We start from the raw sequence: 19575 nt of genomic DNA, 5'->3' as shown, positions 1-19575 counted from the left end.
TCTCTCTCTCTCTCGCTCTCTCGCACCCCAGCGCGCGCACCTTTGTCGGTCTCTCCACAGGCTCAGGAGAAGACGAAGGTACTCTACAATGGATTTACGGCGGTAGTCACCGTTAGTTGAGATGGTCAGATTGATGTTTTTCTACTCGGATGCTGTTTAGCGTCGCTTCTGCTCCAGCATCATGGCAACCATCGGGGAATTCGACCCACTCAACACAAGAGTCCCTGCAACTAAAATAGAAGTTACCGTCTCGTGCCGGTAAGGTCAAACTCTTACGCATACACTTACCGATGTTTTAACCGCTGACATATAAGTTCAAGATTTACCTGTCTACTAAAGTTGACGCTTTTTCATTCTTTTTTTCCTTTATATTTTTTCTATCTATCTATCTATCTATCTATCTATCTATCTATCTATCTATCTATCTATCTATCTATCTATCTATCTATCTATCTATCTATCTATCTATCTATCTATCTATCTATCTATCTATCTATCTATCTATCTATCTATCTATCTATCTATCTATCTATCTATCTATCTATCTATCTATCTATCTATCTATCTATCTATCTATCTATCTATCTATCTATCTATCTATCTATCTATCTATCTATCTATCTATCTATCTATCTATCTATCTATCTATCTATCTATCTATCTATCTATCTATCTATCTATCTATCTATCTATCTATCTATCCGTCAGTCCATCAGTCAGTCCATCGATCAATCTATCGAGCTAGCTTTGATTGAAATAAAACATTATCTGCTTCCTATGTTACTCATTGAAATTTAGTGTTGGAATGACAACACCAGGGCTGACAATCGCCTCAAGCAGACCCCTGGACGTGTATAATTATTTTTATTCCCTGCCCCCCCTAAATCAGTGACCTTTTGATTTCCCTGCTCTCAAGGAAATGGTTGAGCTGAGCAGCAGGTGCATGCATAGGAGCTATTAAATGCATTCCATGTAGTCTAAATTGCTCCTGCATAAAGTCCAGCCACGACTCTGAAGATTACCATTGATATTCACAGTCATTCCTGATGCACTGATGGATTTTTTCAACATTTATTTTGTATTTCAAGATGCATGTTTGCACCCAAAGGAAGGCACACTATTAGAAATCATCTTATCATGGGCATTTTTCTAAAAAATGAATAATGAAAATGCCCAGAATGGATTTTTTCTTAGTCTCCTGTTTGGTGTCATCGTGGCTCATCTAGTTTAGCAACGGGTCACTTTATTGGCACAATAAATCGAGCCGTAAACCCCGGTCAGCCTTGTTGCTCCCATCAGCCTAGCCGTGTGCTAAATGTCTCTTCAGTCCACTCCTGAATAATGAATGGCTGGTGCGCCTGTGTAGTCCCTCCTCTGATCGGCCTCACTTGAGCTAGCGACACATCTCAGTGGACATAAGCTTTGAATTTAGGTTCAATCCCAAGAAACATGAATAAACATTTGCCACAGCCAAATGAGATTTAGCTTCAAATGTGTCTCAATGGTCGCCCAAAAATGAATACCGTTTCTATGTATAGTGGAACATCAAAGAATTACCAAAATCCATTTCAGTAAACTAATCAATCTCAGATTTTGCTCATATTAGAACAATAACTCAAAGGTAATAATATAAGCAGAAATAATAAACTCCGGGGTAAAACTCCCCCAACCAATAGAGTCAGAGGTGAGCTGGTGCCATCCCGGCCAATTTGATTGCGAGATAAACCTTGGGCGATTCCAGACACCCTGCGGTGGAAAGTGATTTTGGCCGCTTGTAACCTGAATCTTGTTGTTTTGGTCCCGACCCACAGCTCTTGCCGATGACTATTTTTGCAATCGTGCATCAATGAGACTTTGTCAAATGGCAATTTCTGAGTCCCATAAAGTACAGTGAGTGACTGATGACGCTGTAGCATTCAACCATCAGGGATTGAAAATCCTACAAAATAAATTGGCTTCTTGCTTTGAAAAATTTAAATTTGTCTGACATCTAGAACAAGTGTCAGTTTAATACATTTCATACAGAATTTTTACTTCAAGCAATCATAAGTCATGATTGTGAAAGTCAGAGTGGGAAAGATTTGTTTTCACTGCATTTTTTTTCCCACAGGAATCTTCTGGATGTGGATACTTTCTCGAAGTCTGATCCTGGTATGTATGATTTATTTCACACATGACCAAAAAAAAAAACCCAGACACGAACGTTGCATCATATCCAAGCCAAAAAGGCAATGAACAGCATCATGAATTTTGTTTAATTCTTAAACCAGTAAATAAGCCAAAAATGGTCAGCGCTGATTCTTAAATCAGTAAATAAGCCAAAAATGGTCAGCGCTGATGATGGTTCACCGCACTGCCGATGCAGGGAACAATAAAACCTTACAGCAGAATTATAGTGTCAGTGTTGAAGGAAGGTCAAGATACTGGCAGTGTGACGTCAAATGAAAGTTACAGCTATAAGAAAAAAACATCGGTCATATGAATGTCATTCTTGGATAATATTGTGAAGCCTTGGTGTCAAAGTGTATGTTCCCTGGATACCCTGATCAAGAATTCCATCACAACCTGTGGCCCTTCATTCACTAATTAAGACACAAGGGAGCATGAGCAATTTTTGGTACTTCAGCTATAGTAGGATATGGATGTTATGCAGTAAGCTCCTCATAATATGTTACAAATGTTTCCATGCACCTTTCGCCTTTTGGCAGTTGTATCTCTGAAATCTTTACATGTGACAGGTATCGACGTATCTTGCAGAAACTGCATTTAGAATGCCAAAATGATGGCTAAATATTTGTGCTGACATACAGTAATGTAGTACTCCTAAGATCTCATTTGTGCATGGATGTGTATACTCAAGAGCATCGGAAGCCCAAGTATTAGAAGATACCTGTAATTATTGCCTCTACATCACTGTAACATGACTTAATCAGGCCATTCATTGTGAGAAAGTAGCACAGACCAACCCTGAAATAGAGCATAAAATATTCAAAAACAAACCTTTCAGACTAGATGTGCATAAATTTTGCATTGCAATTTCATGTCTTCTCCAAATGGGTTTTAATATCAAGTTCACTAAATGAAGCTTTGGTTTAAGAAAAAGAAAAAAAAAAAGGATGAACACTGCGTACACGTGTGAAAGTATAAATATTCAGTCCACCAAAGGTCATCCTGGCAAGTCTGGTTAAGACCTGCGGGAGGTTATTTTGTGTGACCTCATTAGCCCAGGAAACAATTTGCAAGAGCAAAAGAGCAATACTGAGCTGATATTTTTAAAACATGATTCAATAGTTCTCAAGGTATGAGCCGGGAAAGCATCCAACCTGAACACGTTCGCCTTAACGCTAAAGCTACATTAGAGAGTGTCTCAGCTGGTCCCCAATATTATTATAGATGACTAAAGTAGGTTATCCATGGTTGCCATGGCAATGTTGCAATTTACTGTTCTCTTTACAACAACAATATGTTCCATACAAAGTTGAATAATTCATAGTTAGGCCATATCTTTGCACAACTGCAAAACCCTTTCTTTTAAAAGTGGATCATGTGCCAAATTTTAAAGGTACTCCCTGTGCACAGCCATTTTCAGGTTCACTCCACAGATGTTCAATTGGCTCATGGACGGGGCTCTGACTAGGTCATCCTTATTCTGTTTTTTTTCTGGTGAAGCCATAAACAAAGGATTGTTTATTTCTAACTAAAAGTTGAAACTCATCTTCATCTTTTTAAAACTTATTGTTTGGGGCCAAAGTTGCCTCTGTGGTCCCATAGTTTTAACCAATATTCCTGTTTTGCTGCCAGGGTATCATTAGTTTGATGGTTTGAGGTTGTGAAAAAATGATTAGGGGATGAATAAATGTACTGGGAATGACACCTACTGTATCTAGTGATGGCTCTCTGGTTTGTTTATCTTTTACCCAGACGCCGCAAATATTTTAGGAGTGCCAGAGGAATTGTCCTTTTGAAAGTGCCGAGTGTTGACACACGAACCAAAACAAGAGATATTTGTCAGGGTCAGCAATTTCGCCTTGAAGTCATTGCGAAGTCCTGGAGCCATTGTTGTGTTCATGCATCACTTTGACATAGTCGCCCCCACCTACTTAATGTTTACCTGGTTTAATCAGCCAGTTAAATAATATTAAGGTTATCTTTTAGACGGCAGTGGCAAACATGTTTGTTAAACAGTATTTCAAATTGGAGGATGAATAAGAGATGTCAACGTAAGCAAAACCTGGTGCATTTCAAACTTTAGTTAATGCTCCCACTGAACATATTGTAGAGGGAAAAATAAGTCCCACACTGTTATTTTTAAATGAAAAGGGAGACAATATGAAGGATGAGAGAAGATATTAAAGCACAGTTTTGTTTCATCGTCAAAGCGTCCAGTATAAGTAAATAAAAATGGTCTCTGAACATAATCGAAGTGACAGGGCCATTCAGGAATCCCAGAATAGTGTTTTAGTCAGAAAACAAGGTGGGCGCGTTTGTTCTATCTATAACAGTACCAAAGAGCCTTTCGAAGAAAATTACATGGAAGCGCTTGACTGCTGCAGCTGATCGTTTAGACTGTGGCATTACCAAAGTTGGATTAAAGCTTTGCCTTGATGGCTAAAACACAGGTAGACCTAAGTTCAACAGCAACGTTATTGTAATAGTCCATTGACAGGACAGCATTTGGTTCGAAAGTGTAAGAAGGAGGAGCAAGTGGTCAAAGAAACAAGTCTACTGGACCAACGAGACTTTGGAGGAATTCAAAGGGCAAGATCTTTGTTAAATCCGTTAACGCGATTACTGGGCATCTCAAGAAGCTGGTAGTGAATTCTAGTGGCCCGGGCTTAATTTTAAATAAAACACGTACTATTGCAGATAAGATGCATCAATATATGTGTCTATTAAACACTAAAGGTGAAAGCAACAGAGTTGATCAGAGATATCATAACTTTATACAATATCAACTTGGGAGTGATCCCTGTTTTTTTGTTCATAATGGTGTAAACACAAGCAAACTAGCTTTGACTGTCATCCAGAAAAACATTAAATTGGGCATTACCTGCTCTAATGACAGAATGCATAACATACAGTACATGTGAGATATACCATCATTGGATGATAGCTTCCACATAATTCTATTGCTCTTCTATTCCAATCAACCACTCCATTTACATTCACAGGCACACTCTGCATCAGCCTCATCTGGTGGCTATTTTGACAGGAATCATGCATACGAGTAAATCCCAAGCCACTAATACGAGTGCAATCTAGGTGACAGGATAGACGTAATTAACAGAGTGGGCGCCATACAGGAGATAGGAGATTGACGTGATGTAAATGGTTTAATTAAATCACACAGTCATAATCAGGGATACAAGTAATCTCTGTAGACCGCTGATTGTGTAAAATGCTAAATTTAGGGTTACATTTTTCCGCTCATTCATTTCATTCAGAACTAATCAGCGTCAATTAGTAAATGGGTCAGAGAGATAGAGTCTGAAACTACCGTTTCATCATCTGACTCATAACTCTTGACAACATCGAAATTCCTAGTGACAAAAATAATTTTTGAACACTTTTTACTAAAAAGTATAGAATAAAGATGCACAATATACTTCACCGTTATGGTGAATTGATATACTTTTCATTTGGATAGTTCAGTGGAACTATATAGGAGTGCTTCTGTAAATAGGGAATTATTTTATGACACAAACAAGGTGACAAAGAATCCTGTGACCCAAATCATTGATATCAAAAAGAAATTGTGTTTTGTGCCACAGCATCCACAGTATACTGTATATACCACTCGCACTCACGCCTCTGGACAATTGGCCTAGTATGCATATCTTTGGAATGTGGGAGAAAACCAGAGTACCTGTAGGAAACCCATGCAGGCACGCGGAGAACATGCAAACTCTACACAGGAAGCCCGGAGCCTGTAGCGCTGAACTGTGAGGGGCAGGTGCTAAGCAATGCTCCACTGTGAAATCTTAAGTATTTAATGATATAAATATTTTTTTTTCAGCATTAATCAACCTTCAGTACTCTACTTTTCCATTTTTATTCATGAGAATCTGTACTGTACTTGCTTGCCATGGATAGGTAACCCCAGGTACTGTGAAGGTTAATTTGCAATACCTAAAAATGTCAAAGCTGTCTTTTCTCAGGGCACCGTTTTATTCTGTCACCCACCTCCAGTACTTTGGCAAGTGTTATTCCAATTCCAGGAAGTCAATGATCCAGACCTCAACTCAATTTCCAGACCTTCTGCTTGTATAATTGGTCATCTGTCTCCACATCAGTGTAAGATGCAAAATGCGACACCGAAATTCTGTGAAGTGCTCTGTAAGCTAAAAGGGCAAGTCTCGAGTTGTTTGTGACATTACGGTGAATGATGTCACACTAACTAAACAGGGGGAAGCGATAACGTACTTGACAGTACCTCAGTATATCTTTGTAGAGACCCTTGGGGGCGGGGCAATTGCATGCACATACTCACACACAAAGGGTGAGAGAACATCAGAGCGAGGATTCAAAGGCTTCTTTGAAGGCACTTTGATGGCACTCCATATTCGATGATACTTTTTACACCTTTAACCCAGCCACAAAAAGTCACTCTCGTTTCAATGCAAGATTGAATCACTATTTTGTCTCTCCCAAAGCAGTCAGATGCTTGCATTGTGAGGCAGATGGACTCGCGAGAATACATGCTACAATTTCACAATTTCAGCTATCTTGCCAGTCCTCAAGCCGGATACTATTGTGGTGGGCACAGAATAGTGTGAGCCAGATGGTTTAGATGTCATGAAAGTGACAGCAGCAGCAGTCTTATCAGAATTGGGAAACAAGACTCATAACTCATAAAGTTACTCCTTTAACTAGTCAATTTAGCAATGTGCTTGAGATGATACCATGGATTGAGAAGAAGTGGTTGCTCGATGGCAGCGAGTCCGAGTGAGCAGTCTCTCCCTCGGAGAAGAGGAGTCGTGTCGCGACACATTCCCCACAATGTAAATTGTTTACTTCACTGTAAGATTGGGATCTTAGCGGGAGAAATGATCGATTGGGAGTTCAGAGTCAGAGTCAGAGTCAGCTTTATTGTCAATTCCTTCATGCTAAGACACACAAAGAAACCGAAATACCGTTCCCCCTATCCCACGGTGACGAGACACAGTACACGATTAACACACAAGTAAAACAACGGGGAGAGAGTTCAGGACCCCAACAGCCTGGAGATCACAAACTTCGCCAGTGGCGAGCAGTGCTGGCATCCCACAACAGAGTCCCGGCACCATTTGTCACGGATGTAAACGCACAGTCCACCTCCTCGCGATGTTCCCCCTCGTACAATGGCCCGGTCCGCCCGATAGCACGCCATCCGCTCCAGATGCACAGCAGCTACGCACTGTCCGGTCCGCAGAACTCAGCAGGCATGTTGATGTCCAGCGATCGAACGTTCGCCAGAAGAATGGAAGGCACGGCCGGGCGAGCTGGGTTGGCCGCCAGCCAGGCCCGGACGCCCAACCGGGGGAGGAATAGCAGGCGAGTCCGGCGACGCTCCAGGACGGAGCAGACCGAGCGCCTTTAATGTCCCCGCTTCAAAGTCCAGATCGCCACAAAACTCGCTTTCGCCGATGTCGAGCAGAAGCAGCCCGCCGCACTTGTAGCACAACCCGGCACGACGAGACGAACACACAAAACTGGCGGACAAACCCACATTAAACGACAAAACAAAACACCGTTCGGGACAGAGAGAGGCCGCTGCGTGTGCACGCGCCGCCATCTTACTTCCGATTTACTTGTTAGATAAAGTTGAAAGTCGAGAGTCTACCGCCTGAATTGGGAAAATAGACAAGCACCCTTTGTAATGCTAAGCAGAATAGTTGCATAGCTAGTGTAATCTATTGTAGACATGACCAATTATTTAGCTTTAAGAGAAGCAATGACAGCTCCTATTGGTTGTTGCCAAGTAGTGGATTCCACAGTTTACCTGACCTCATCACATAATGGGAGCCGTGCGGAATTTTATGCAAATCCGAGACAGGGCTGAGTTAGATGAAAGTTTTCCCACCTCAAATGAGTGATGCAATTTGTTAATGGTTGAGTACAATTTTCTGAGCTGAATAACGCTATAGATGCACCAGAACACATTTTGCACTTCTCTTTTCAGAATAAGTGAATGCTTGAATCTGAGTGCATTGGTAAATTGCTATCCTTTTTTAAAGTCATTTTGACCGCCAACGCTGTTTTGCAGAACAAAATGCCAAGATGGTGAAGATTGTCTGTGAAGTGCCTCTCTACTCATCTAATTTATTGATGCCTTAGACTTTGTCCTTGGAGATGTTGTACTGTGTTGCCTGGGCATCGTGTAAATTGAATTAGAGTTTGTGCTTCTCCGCCACCAAATTGCTTGATGCCTGGATGTGTTTGCCCACACATGGAGGAGTAACTGTGTGATCAGTTTTCATTCCTCCATCTGCAGTCAAGATCAAGGAAACTTGCCAGTGGAGTGATATACTGTATATTTTTTTTTTTCTCTGATGCCTTTAGACAGTAAGACGTACATCAGCAGCATAGGACCCTGGAGGAAGCAGTCACCTCTTCAATTTCAAGGTTGATACGTTTTGTAAAATTACCCTTCTTGTTGTCCAACTTACCCAAGACACTTTTCTGACTATTTCTGGTCTTATGTCCTTTCAAACTACCATCTATCTGTAGTCTCTCATTCAAATGGACATCATTGTTAGTTTCCTTTTCAATGTATAATGCAAGCGAATAAAATTGCTTTGTTGTAACCCTTTGGCAGAACCTCATCCAGAGATTTTTCTGTGTGCAGAGCACAGGTCATAGCTGTTGTTGGATTATATTCAAGTTGTGTGCTCGTAAAAATGCCAAAAATGTCTTTCTTCAAAATCTTTCTTCAGTTTTGTCAAAGTTAGAAGATGCCACATAGCATTGTTCAAAAAGGTTTCGCTTTAAGACCTACTAGTATGTAATTCAAAGTCAAAGTCAGCTTTATTGTCAATCCCTTCATATGTCAAGACACACAAAGAAACCGAAATTCCGTTTCCTCCATCCCACGGTGACGAGACATACAAGTAGGCGACACAAAACAAAAACAAGAAGGCACAAACCATAAATAATAAATAATAAATAAAATAAAATGAGCGATGAATAAAAACAGACCAATAACCCATTGAATATGAGGGGCAAAACCGAGCCAGTGAGCATACAGCAAGAACAGGACGCTACGCTGAAAGGGGGAGCGAGTTCAGGATCCTAACAGCCTGGAGTACGAAGCTGTTGGAAAGTCTGGTGGTGCAGGAGGAATTGCTTCATTCCCCAACTTTTCTGACATTTATTAAATTCTATATCATTTGCAAAAGAATGTGTTCTCTCCTTACCTGAATAAATAAATGTTAAATAAAATGAAACTAACTTTCAGTAAGTTAATCAGTAATATTTTCTTGTTTTTGTAACAATATGTGCTATTTTTTTACTCTTATTAAAAGAGTTCTTGGTCACATGAAATGCTCTTGGAGAGAATATCAAAGACTTCACATTATGCATTATTAAAATTCTTACTATACGTTCAGATCAATTATGCAAACGTGCTGCATGTGGGCTTATAGCACTGGGACTGACTGTAGCTGCTAGTTTCTTTGCTGCCTGTTGTAATGATGAATCTATATTAATCAAACAACTTCAAAACAAAGTCATTTTAGGATTAGTCAATCAATATTTATAACGCATAGTCTGTTGATATTCTATTAGTGTTCAACAAGAGGTTCAGTTTAACTTACATTTTTGCGTTGATATTAGTCTTATGGTATTTACATGAGTGCCTTTAGGAATTTTTACCAGTAGACACAGTTACCCTGCAGCTGTTGAATCTAATGAATGAGAAAATAATAAATAATTACATACAAAATGGCAAAAAAATGGTTAGTTTCTGTTTTTATTAGATTCGTGAAAATGGTAGCCATCTTCTGCAAAAAAAAAAGGAAATGTCATCTGTGTGATCATTTATTTATCTTCATTCGAATGGCTCAAGGGACAGCTGACTGTAGTATATTATTATGTTTTAGTCTCAGTTGTATATGTCTAATAAATAATACATCTGAATCACATGAATAAGCTGAGCCATAGAGACTAGTGTTGGTATTCAAATTACCCACAAATACATTTCAGCTCATTTTTTGCAAGTACGTAGTATGAAACCATTTTGTATTCATGAAGGCTTGTTGCAATTTCTGCTGTCAGTCAGTGTTTTAAAGATGCTGCTTCTTTTAATAAGAGTCCTTCCCGGGAGGAAGTCACTAGTGTTGACCTGTATATTCATTACAGTCTTGTTGAGTTTTTTTTTTTTTTTTAAACATATTACAGGCATGCGTGACTTTGTCGTTGCCCTTGAGGAGTCACAAGCTTTGTGTGTTTCCCCAAGCTTGTGAAGTCGTCTGTGTTTGGAGCACAGTAAATCGAGCAGGAGATTATGAATTCAAAGAAAAGCAAATGTCTGTTATTTTCTTCAAAGAAAATGCTATGTGACATATGCTTTTGAAACCTGATGAGATAGATGCCTTACTCTCAACTAAATAGTTGGGGTTAGTCTCAAATTAACAATCTCTAATTATATTTACCATTCTAATGAATGAAGATGCATTTGATTTGTTCTATCTTCTCCTAAAACAAACGTTTCAAAAATGCGCACAGTTAACATGTTTTTATCAAAAGATAAATTGTGCTCAACAATTTTGAACTGTACGAAAACACACCAGATTTGTTCTCCGTGTAACCTGCAAACCTGGAAAATGCGAGCACATAACATACGTGTTCCTAATATGTGCTCCTTCTTCTTCTATTTGGAGTAAACAAAACAAAAAAATGCGAATCAATGTTGGCTGGATGTCATGAAGTGAACTGCCGCCGTGTATCATCGGCAGTCTGAAGTGCACTCGTAGCTATAATTTCGATCAGTTAAAGGCAATAATGTTGGTCAAGTGAACGCCCGCGTCTAAATAATCTCTTTGCAAGCATTTCTTTTTGCGCTAATTTGAAAGGCTGAAAGAAGACTTTCCCAGCCAAAGGGACAACGGTAAGAGAGGTGATTCCTCCTGACATCCTCCGCTCTGCCACTTCTAAACTCTGCTGCACTGTATATAATGTGATTTGTGCTTGCACGCAACTTCAGTCTTTTTCTAAGTCACCTGGGCCCTTGCTGTCCTGTAGTCCATTGTCAAGAATTGTATTTAGAGGTATGCCTTCGAGTGCTGGCAATGAATAGCCGTGTGATTTGGCTGCTCTGAGGCTGAGCAGATGGGGATTTTCCTCTCTCAGTCACTTTCCATAAAAGAGGTAATCAGTCAGGTTCTTTGGCTGACACTCCATTGGATTAGTGTGATGTCGCCGCCGTGCTTTGGTGCTGTTACTCTGCAACCTTGGGGAGATACCAAGGTCCCATGACTTTGATTGCAGACAAAATGCTTTTGGTGGCTTGGACGTCATTACATGTTGGAGACGAGACAGAATCGGTGCGATTTAGGGATTGAATCTCTACCTATTGTCCGCAATCATTCATTTATGAGCCAAGGATGAACAAAAGCCATTGGAACAAATATGGCTAACAATCTAACAAAGGAATGTTCTGCCAAAGATGCATTACTGAAAAGACTCCCTGCCTTCTGCTCTTTCTCTGTTATCTCCCCTCAGTTAATTGCTCATTAGGAGGAAAAATGTGGTTTTAATCGTTTGCTGGTCCAAAACTGTCTGAAGTTCATTCCACCTAATCAATTTCAGACAAACATGCAGTGGCTAATTGTTCCCATTGAAACACAAAAAGCAACACTTGACCGATCATTAAAACATCCAATTAGAGACTCTCTCTAGCGGGTCTTGTTTGTATGCTTAAGCAAGCACATTTGTGTTTAATCTTAACATGGCAAAGTGATGAATTTGTGGGTTTATAATTTGGTTGTTATAATTGCTTATTTATGCAGCTGAGCCGCAGACCAGAAACAAAAGCTCTGGTTTGTAAGGAAACCATGCTGTAACATTTTGTATACATTCAAAGTCAGTGTGCTGGTGTGGCTGTTTTTTTTTTTTTAAGAAAAAAATATGTGTGATACTATTCTATCTTCAAAAACCTGGTTATTCATTTATAATTTGAAAATGTGGACTCAGTTCTTGATTTACTGTGTCGTAACTACTGCCAGTTGACGGACTGTTTGTTGATTCAGTTTGCACTAATTTGCGGTGTGAAGAACCATTTACACATCAAACTTGTGTTACATTTCGAATATTACTATGTGGTCACATTTTGGTAAATACTGTATATGAGAGGAATTTCTACCAGAAACATGTTACCACAATTGGGTGAGAAATCCTTAACTCATTGGCTTTGCAATTGAGAAAGGTTTCTGTCCACTCCTTTTCAATCAAGTGTACTAAATTAATTCTTGTCACACTCTTTTCTTTTCAGTGGTGGTTCTATATCTGCAGGCTATAGGAACCAAAGAGTGGAGGGAGGTAGGAAAAACATTTATTTTCAGTATATGCCAGCATCCTATGTTTTTTTGTGTGACACACCTTTATTGACCGTAAGTGTGAGTGACTTTCCAAAATGCGGAGACACAAATTAAAAAGCATCAACCTCCTCAATGGCGCTACAAAGTGTAATCACAGTCTGAAAAATGCTGCCTGAGTTATAAAAAAAACAGTGAAGATTGAATTAGAAAAGACAAACAGCACATTGTTAAAAAAAGAGAAAAAAGAGAACGTCCAGTCATGAATAAGGGATACAAAGATGCACAAGAGAGATTAATGGTTTGTCTCATTAAATGTGAGCGATCCTCCCCCTGCCATCTTGCAATATTCCTCTCTGTCTTTACTATTAATGGCAGGGGGTTGAGACCGTTCATTCATTGCCTCTTCCTTCACCTGTTTTGTCACGTTTCAATGTTACTTTTTTTTCCAAGAGGTGAAAGATGAGAAGCAAGAGCATTGGTGCATACGTCAAATCCTGGATATGGCGGATATGTTACACATTACTGCCATGAAATCATCAGCCAAAAATAAATTGAAAATTCCAAGTTAACTTTTATGTTCATTGGAAAATTTGCCATATGAACGGATGTTCTCAGATAAACAGTAACTTTTAGAGTTGTGCTCATTTTTTTACTACTTATCTTTCTTGTTTGATTGATACATTAGAGAAAGCAGAGATTCTGTAATGAAATACCTGTTCTAAGACAAAGTTACACTCTCCTAAGTAACAGTCAGGCCAAGACCGAAAACATTTGGATTGGAAATCAAAAGATGACTTTGATACGTGCATCAACATTTCAGTTCTTATTTCGAGGGGCTTCGTTTTAGCTCCGGTACACAATTTAGAACATAGCCTCTTTTGTTTGAACCCATCAAATTTTCATGTATGCAGAAGCTTTGGAACAGTAAAATATAATGATCAAATAGTAAATAAAATATTTTGCTGGATGATTTAGGATCCCTCAAGAAGTTTAGTTGCATCGATCTTTAAAACACCAGACAAAGGCCTTGTTCAAAATGGTGGCTCCAAATCCAATTTCTGTCATAACCCACATTGTAACGGTCTTGACTTTATTAAGTCTGAACAACAAAATCGTATGAAATCTGATTTGAGCAAGATGGATCCAACTCCCAAACCACATGGTGAGGAGTGTTGAAGCTCTGGTCTCTCAAATCTGAGAGTAAATCAGTTTTTGCTCACTTGCATGCAAACAGGCAATAAGGAGAAAAACCTTGAGCTTATCCACTGTGACTCATGACGACTTTGGTGACAGACACATGGAAGAAAAGAACGAACCTACGGGTTTTAAAGCCAGGTGCTGCTACTATCTAAGCAAGAATAAATTAAAAAATAACAATTAAATAAATTCATAGGGCAGCACGGTAGCGCACAGTTCCGAGATGCTGGGTTTGCTTCCAACTCCGGTCTTCCTGTGTGGCGTTTGCATGATCTCCCCGTGCTTGCATGGGTTTCCTCCGGGTGCTCCGGTCCCCTCCCACATTCCAAAGACATGCATGGCAGGGCCGGTTGACCGCTCCAAAAAAAAAATTTGTTTGTTGGTTTGATCACGAGTGTGAATGCGATGCTTGTCTATCAATGCTCTGTGATTGGCTGGCGACCAGTTCAAGGAGTACCCCGCATTCCACCCGAAGTCAGCTGGGATAGGCTCCAGCACGCCCACAACCCTCATGAGGATAAGCGGTTCGGATAATGAAGGAACGAATAAATGACTGAATGAATGAATGACTCATCTTTGTATATACGGCAGGCGGCTCGGTGGCGCGCTGGGTAGCACGTCCGCCTCACAGTTAGGAGGGTGCGGGTTCGATTCCACCTCCGGCCCTCCCTGTGTGGAGTTTGCATGTTCTCCCCGGGCCCGCGTGGGTTTTCTCCGGGCACTCCGGTTTCCTCCCACATCCCAAAAACATGCTTGATAGGCCGATTGAAGACTCCAAATTGTCCCTTGGTGTGAGTGCGAGTGCGGATGGTTGTTTGTCTCTGTGTGCCCTGCGATTGGCTGGCAACCGGTTCAGGGTGTCCCCCGCCTACTGCCCGATGACCGCTGAGATAGGCTCCAGCACACCCGCGACCCCCGTGGGGACTAAGCGGTTCAGACAATGGATGGATGGATGGATGTATATACGGCAATGCAAGTGCATGTTCTGAAGGCTACCTTGTTACCATAGCAACCAATGCAGACAGGTCAGTCCAGAGAGCTAATATGGGGATGAAATATAAGGATATACTACTATGATCTGATCAGTTGAAAATGACTTTGTCGACAGTCCAGCTTCAAGATATGGTTTAATCAAAGCATCAGAATTTTTCTGTCGACCTTTTCTGTAGAAGTCCACTTTGCTGTTTCCATCATGTGTTACATTGAAATTTATTGCACCGCTCCCAGAAGAAGCCAAGTATATCACCTTCTAACAGCCTATCAGTCCAGTCATTCCAGCAGCTGAAAACACCATCTCCCAAGATGTCAAAAGTTGCAGTGATGAGCCAACTTTGCCACCTTGGGATGAACTGTCTACCAGTGAATTAGAGATCTAGTCAGTATATATCTTTTTTTAATTTACTGGAAAATATATCTGTGTGGTCTGCGCCAAACTTTACTTTCCAACTCAGTTTGAGGCAGCAAATGAATCAGGCCCATATTTAGGTATAGGCCTACCACCTTGCGGAAATGTGCAGTATGTTTTGCCTCCATTGCTTCATGGGAAGCCTTAGAAGATAAAATAACCTTTGAAATTTATTAATTGAATTCCACATGGTCAACAAAATTCATCTATCCATCCATTATCTGACGCTTTTATTCTCACAAGGGTCGCGGGATCCTATCCCAGCAGTTTTAGGGCGGTAGACGGGGGACACCCTGAACTGGTCATCAGCCAATTGCAGGGCACACTTAGACAAACAACCACTCACACTCACATACGGGGAATTTGGAGTGGTCGGCCTATGATTCATGTTATTGGGATGTGTGAGGAAACCGTAGTACCCAGAGGAAACCCACGCAGGTAAGGGGAGAACATGCAAACTCCACACAGAAAGACCGGAACCCACAACCTCTAACCCTAACCAGTGTGCCACCGCCTCAACAAACTTTGTTATATATAAAAAAAAACGTCAATTATCTTTGAATGACCATCCCTGAACTTTCAGCCTTTAGAAATGGTTTTAGTCCTTCTGTCAGGATGTAGTCAGGAATGGAATCAGTTGCAGTCTACAGCGGTAAACATACAGTCATCAGATAGTGTGCAATCACTTTTAGTGCCAGGAGCCGATGACAATGCATGAATTGAAATGAAACCATTTTCTTTTGCTTTTGAAATTACATTTCCAATCAAGAAACAAATGGGAGATAGAAAAAGCAACAGCGTTTGCGACATTCTTTCACTGAACCTGGAATCCAGTGGTTATAGTTTCATCACCTTCACAAGTTCAATCCATAAAGTGTGTTTTTGACAGGATTTATGCAGTTGAAGTGATTTTTCTCTGTGCAATGATGACACTTGACATGGTACGAAGAGAAAACATTTTTAAACTTGACAGGAACAAAATTGATCATCTGAAAGGTTAAAGTGTACGAGTATGATTAAAAGCAAAGCCGCAGTGAGCCATTAGAGCTCTAAGATTTGAGCGTGACATAGTTGTGTTCTACAGATCACCTATCATGTCTGTGCATTTAAAATTATTATTCCAAGATCAACCTCAAATATCATGAGGTGTCACGTTAAAATTAAAGAACTAGTCTGTTAAATTTGAGCCAAAATGTCAAAGTTTAAGGCAGTAGAATCTCGTCCCACCCATTCAATAAAAAAAAGTAAAGACAATATTTCCCCCTTTCAATGACTGTAAATCATTATGGCAAAAAAAATGTAAATTTACTTCTTATAGCAATACTGTCAACTTGAAACCTCAATTAATTTGGTTATTAAAAACATCCCTAATTGTTTCCCCCACAAGCAATTGCAGCAGCTATTTAAAAAAAAATTCACCCCAGATTGAAATTTGAAACCAATAGGGATTTGCTGTAAGGTGATATGGCAGGTGGGTTCTAAGGTCCAGGGCACTTCCATGAGTCCTTGGTAATGAATAGGGTGAGGACACAGTTGATAGCGTCGTCTATGTGTCCAGGGCACTAAAGACATGAGTCAAGCTATTGTAGCTATGGCGAGGCAGTGCCGAAATCGATAGCTCATTACTTGGTGCTTTTCGGGCCAGGCCACGCAGGCGAGGCTGGTTGTCCACTGGGGGAATTAGTGGTGGTGTGATTGTCAGGGAGAGAAGGTCGGGACCTGGACTTGTGCGGGATAGCGAGTCTCTATTCTTGCTATAAATAGCCCCCTGACTTCTCACGAGACACAACATTTAGCACAAACCCCCAGCCACTTTTTGAGAGCATTTTTTAAAGGATATTTGAGTGTTTTAACTCTAACAAATATTGTAATAATATTAATGTGACTTTGTGATTTTCTGGTTTTTCTTTCTGTTTGAGGAAGTTTAATCACATGTATTGACTTTTCTGCTGTTGTAGTCTGGCCGGACAGAGGTGATCGATAACACCCGGAATCCTGATTTTGTCCGAAAGTTTGTCTTGGATTTCTTCTTTGAAGAAAAACAAAGTATAAGGTTTGATGTGTAAGTAACCTGTTGTTTTGTTCAAATTCCCCAAAGAAATCCAAGGTGAGGTGACTCTGTTGCATGACAACTCAATTTGGTGAAAAGAAATCTTTATTCAGGAGGGTATAGCACCAAATTGGATAAGTAAAATTCGATCATTATTCAATAAAAAAAAAAAAAGTCACTTGGTGGCCTCACTGATTAGTTTTTTTTTATACTCACTTAACTTTATTAACCTTTTTAGCCTCAATAAATAGCTATCAAAGGTCACTCACATTCCACTTAAGCTTCATCTGCAGGGTATGAGCTGTTTCATTATTGTGACAATTACTTTGACTAAACTGAAGATAGTGAAGTGAGGAAATTGTACCTAAACAAAATTGCCTATATTTTCATTTTGTAAACTCATGTTCTTGAACTGCTAGTTGACATTTAGATGGACCCAAATATGTAGAACATTTAGACTTCCTCGTATTCTTTCCTTCACGTGAGAACAATTAAGAGGGTTGACCATCATTAACAGCCATTATTGAAAGCCGGATCTATTCCACTGAAGAGTAGGCATTTTTATCTATGATTATCTCATTTAGGCTTTGTAATAAGATTGTGCAAGCTTTGTTTTTCTGACAGTAAAAAAACAAGCAGTCAGAATAAAGTACTGCTTGGAGCTCATTAAATCCACAAGTAAAAACACTGTGAAAAAATGCACTTCTGAGCTAAATTGCATGCAGTCAGTGACTATTAAAGCACAGATGGACAAGTTATATCCAAATCTAAGCACTCAACACATATGTCGTCGCCGCTGTTTGCAGAGATACATTTTGAATGTCACTGAATTATGCGCAGAATTCAGTTCCTTTCTAAACAAGCAAATCGATTAGTGGGGATAATCCTTTCAGATCAGGGGCCACCAACATGGTGTCCTCAGGCAGCGGGTAGCCCCCAAGGACCACATGAGTGACGTCTAAAAATAGCTCACCATAGAGATCCCTCTAATGTTTCTTTGAGTCCACTACCCGTTACCAGTTAAATATATCTGACTCATTTTTTGTTGCTATTCCTTTTTTAAATTACACTTGCATATGATGTAAATTTAGAACTGGCACTATTTAAAAGAAAAAAAAGTTATTTTGCACATGACCAAACCATAGCATTTGTGGGAACAAAGTAGCAAGCGCAATGATGATGAAATGATTTTCGTTTCAAGTAATGTGAGAAAATGTCGTATTTCAGAAATGTGTTCATTCGGTTTCTTTGAAGTAACTCTGCGTTTGAAAAAAGTACTTCGCTCACCGTATATCTGGCTCCAGCTCTTTTTAGCATTCCATTCAAGCCACCTTGTTTGCGAAACATTGATTTTCAATATTACAAAAAAAACATTAGACTTTAACTTTGATGAGATGAAAGGCAGGTTGCAATGTTTTTACGGGTAAGAAATTAGCCAACAATCTTAAAAAAATATATATTCTGAGAGGAACCTATTGTTTGCATAATCTGAGTCCAAATGAAGAGAACAACACTGACCACATTATAATTAACAACATATCACTGATAATAAGCTACAACTCAGTTTTGCGAATCTAAAGCTCGACAAGCTAAAAGAAATGTCAAAGTCAAATGTCTTATTATGTCTTTGTTTCTGCCAGGTATAATGTGGACTCTCGGAGCTGCAACATTTCCAAGCACGTAAGTATAGTATGTCAATGTCCACTGACTCAGTGCTGATAGCTCTCATTGGCAGTGTAAAGTCATTTACAATGTAAGAGTGAACAACAGCCATGTTGTGACTCAGTAGGCATAAAGTGTCATTCAGAACACAATGTAGCAGGAGCCTTTCTAATAACAAATGTTCCTTCTTTCTTTTTCTCGCAAAACTTTCAATCATGCCGGAGCGCAGAAGGTGAGTGGTTTATGATTAAAGTAAAATTGCTAACCTCATCCTCCACTCATTCCATGATTTATGTTCTAAAATAGTCCACCTCATTGCTTTTTCTCTCATTCTTTCATTCCATCTCATCAAGGGCAAACAACATAAGGCAGAGAGTTTCCCCTCCATCGTTGTGTTCTTGCTCACGCTGTCTCGCTGCAGCTGGACTTCAAATGTACAAGCAGCTTTTGTTGTTTGAGACTACAGCAGTTTGTGTCACGACATTTACAGGTGCTAAACACATCTAGTCTAGTCCCTAATGGCACAAAACAAGACGTCTCATGTTTCATCCTGTCGGTATTTTTGGGGGGGCAGCTCCACTATTATGTCTTTCATCTGCCATGCAATTAATTCAATTTCTCTTTTCATTCAGGACTTTTTGGGACAGACGTTTTGCACCCTCGGAGAAATTATTGGTTCCACGGGAGGGCGTCTGGAGAAAACTCTCTCGTAAGTCTTGCAGCGTAATCTCGTTTACACCGATATA

At 39.9% G+C, this 19575-nt stretch overlaps 1 protein-coding gene across 2 annotated transcripts in view; it reads left to right on the top strand.

Moving 5' to 3' along the window:
- Positions 1-19575, top strand: part of cpne9 (copine family member IX) — a 53497-nt gene continuing 33922 nt past the window's right edge. Inside the window, exons 1-8 of one of the 2 annotated variants that reach the window (XM_037279609.1) lie at positions 1-78; positions 161-258; positions 2111-2151; positions 12470-12516; positions 17076-17179; positions 18808-18847; positions 19059-19061; positions 19462-19538. In XM_037279609.1, the coding sequence (XP_037135504.1) occupies positions 182-258; positions 2111-2151; positions 12470-12516; positions 17076-17179; positions 18808-18847; positions 19059-19061; positions 19462-19538 (389 nt within the window). In that variant the 5' untranslated portion in view covers positions 1-78; positions 161-181. Of the gene's footprint in view, positions 259-2110; positions 2152-12469; positions 12517-17075; positions 17180-18807; positions 18848-19058; positions 19062-19461; positions 19539-19575 lie in introns of both variants that reach the window. The other variant, XM_037279618.1, reaches the window with a different exon arrangement.

This window comes from Syngnathus acus, chromosome 2 (genome assembly GCF_901709675.1).
Source record: "Syngnathus acus chromosome 2, fSynAcu1.2, whole genome shotgun sequence".
NCBI lineage: Eukaryota > Metazoa > Chordata > Actinopteri > Syngnathiformes > Syngnathidae > Syngnathus > Syngnathus acus.
The sequence above is the reverse complement of the archived record's forward strand: the minus strand, read 5'-3'. Positions and strand labels throughout refer to the sequence as shown.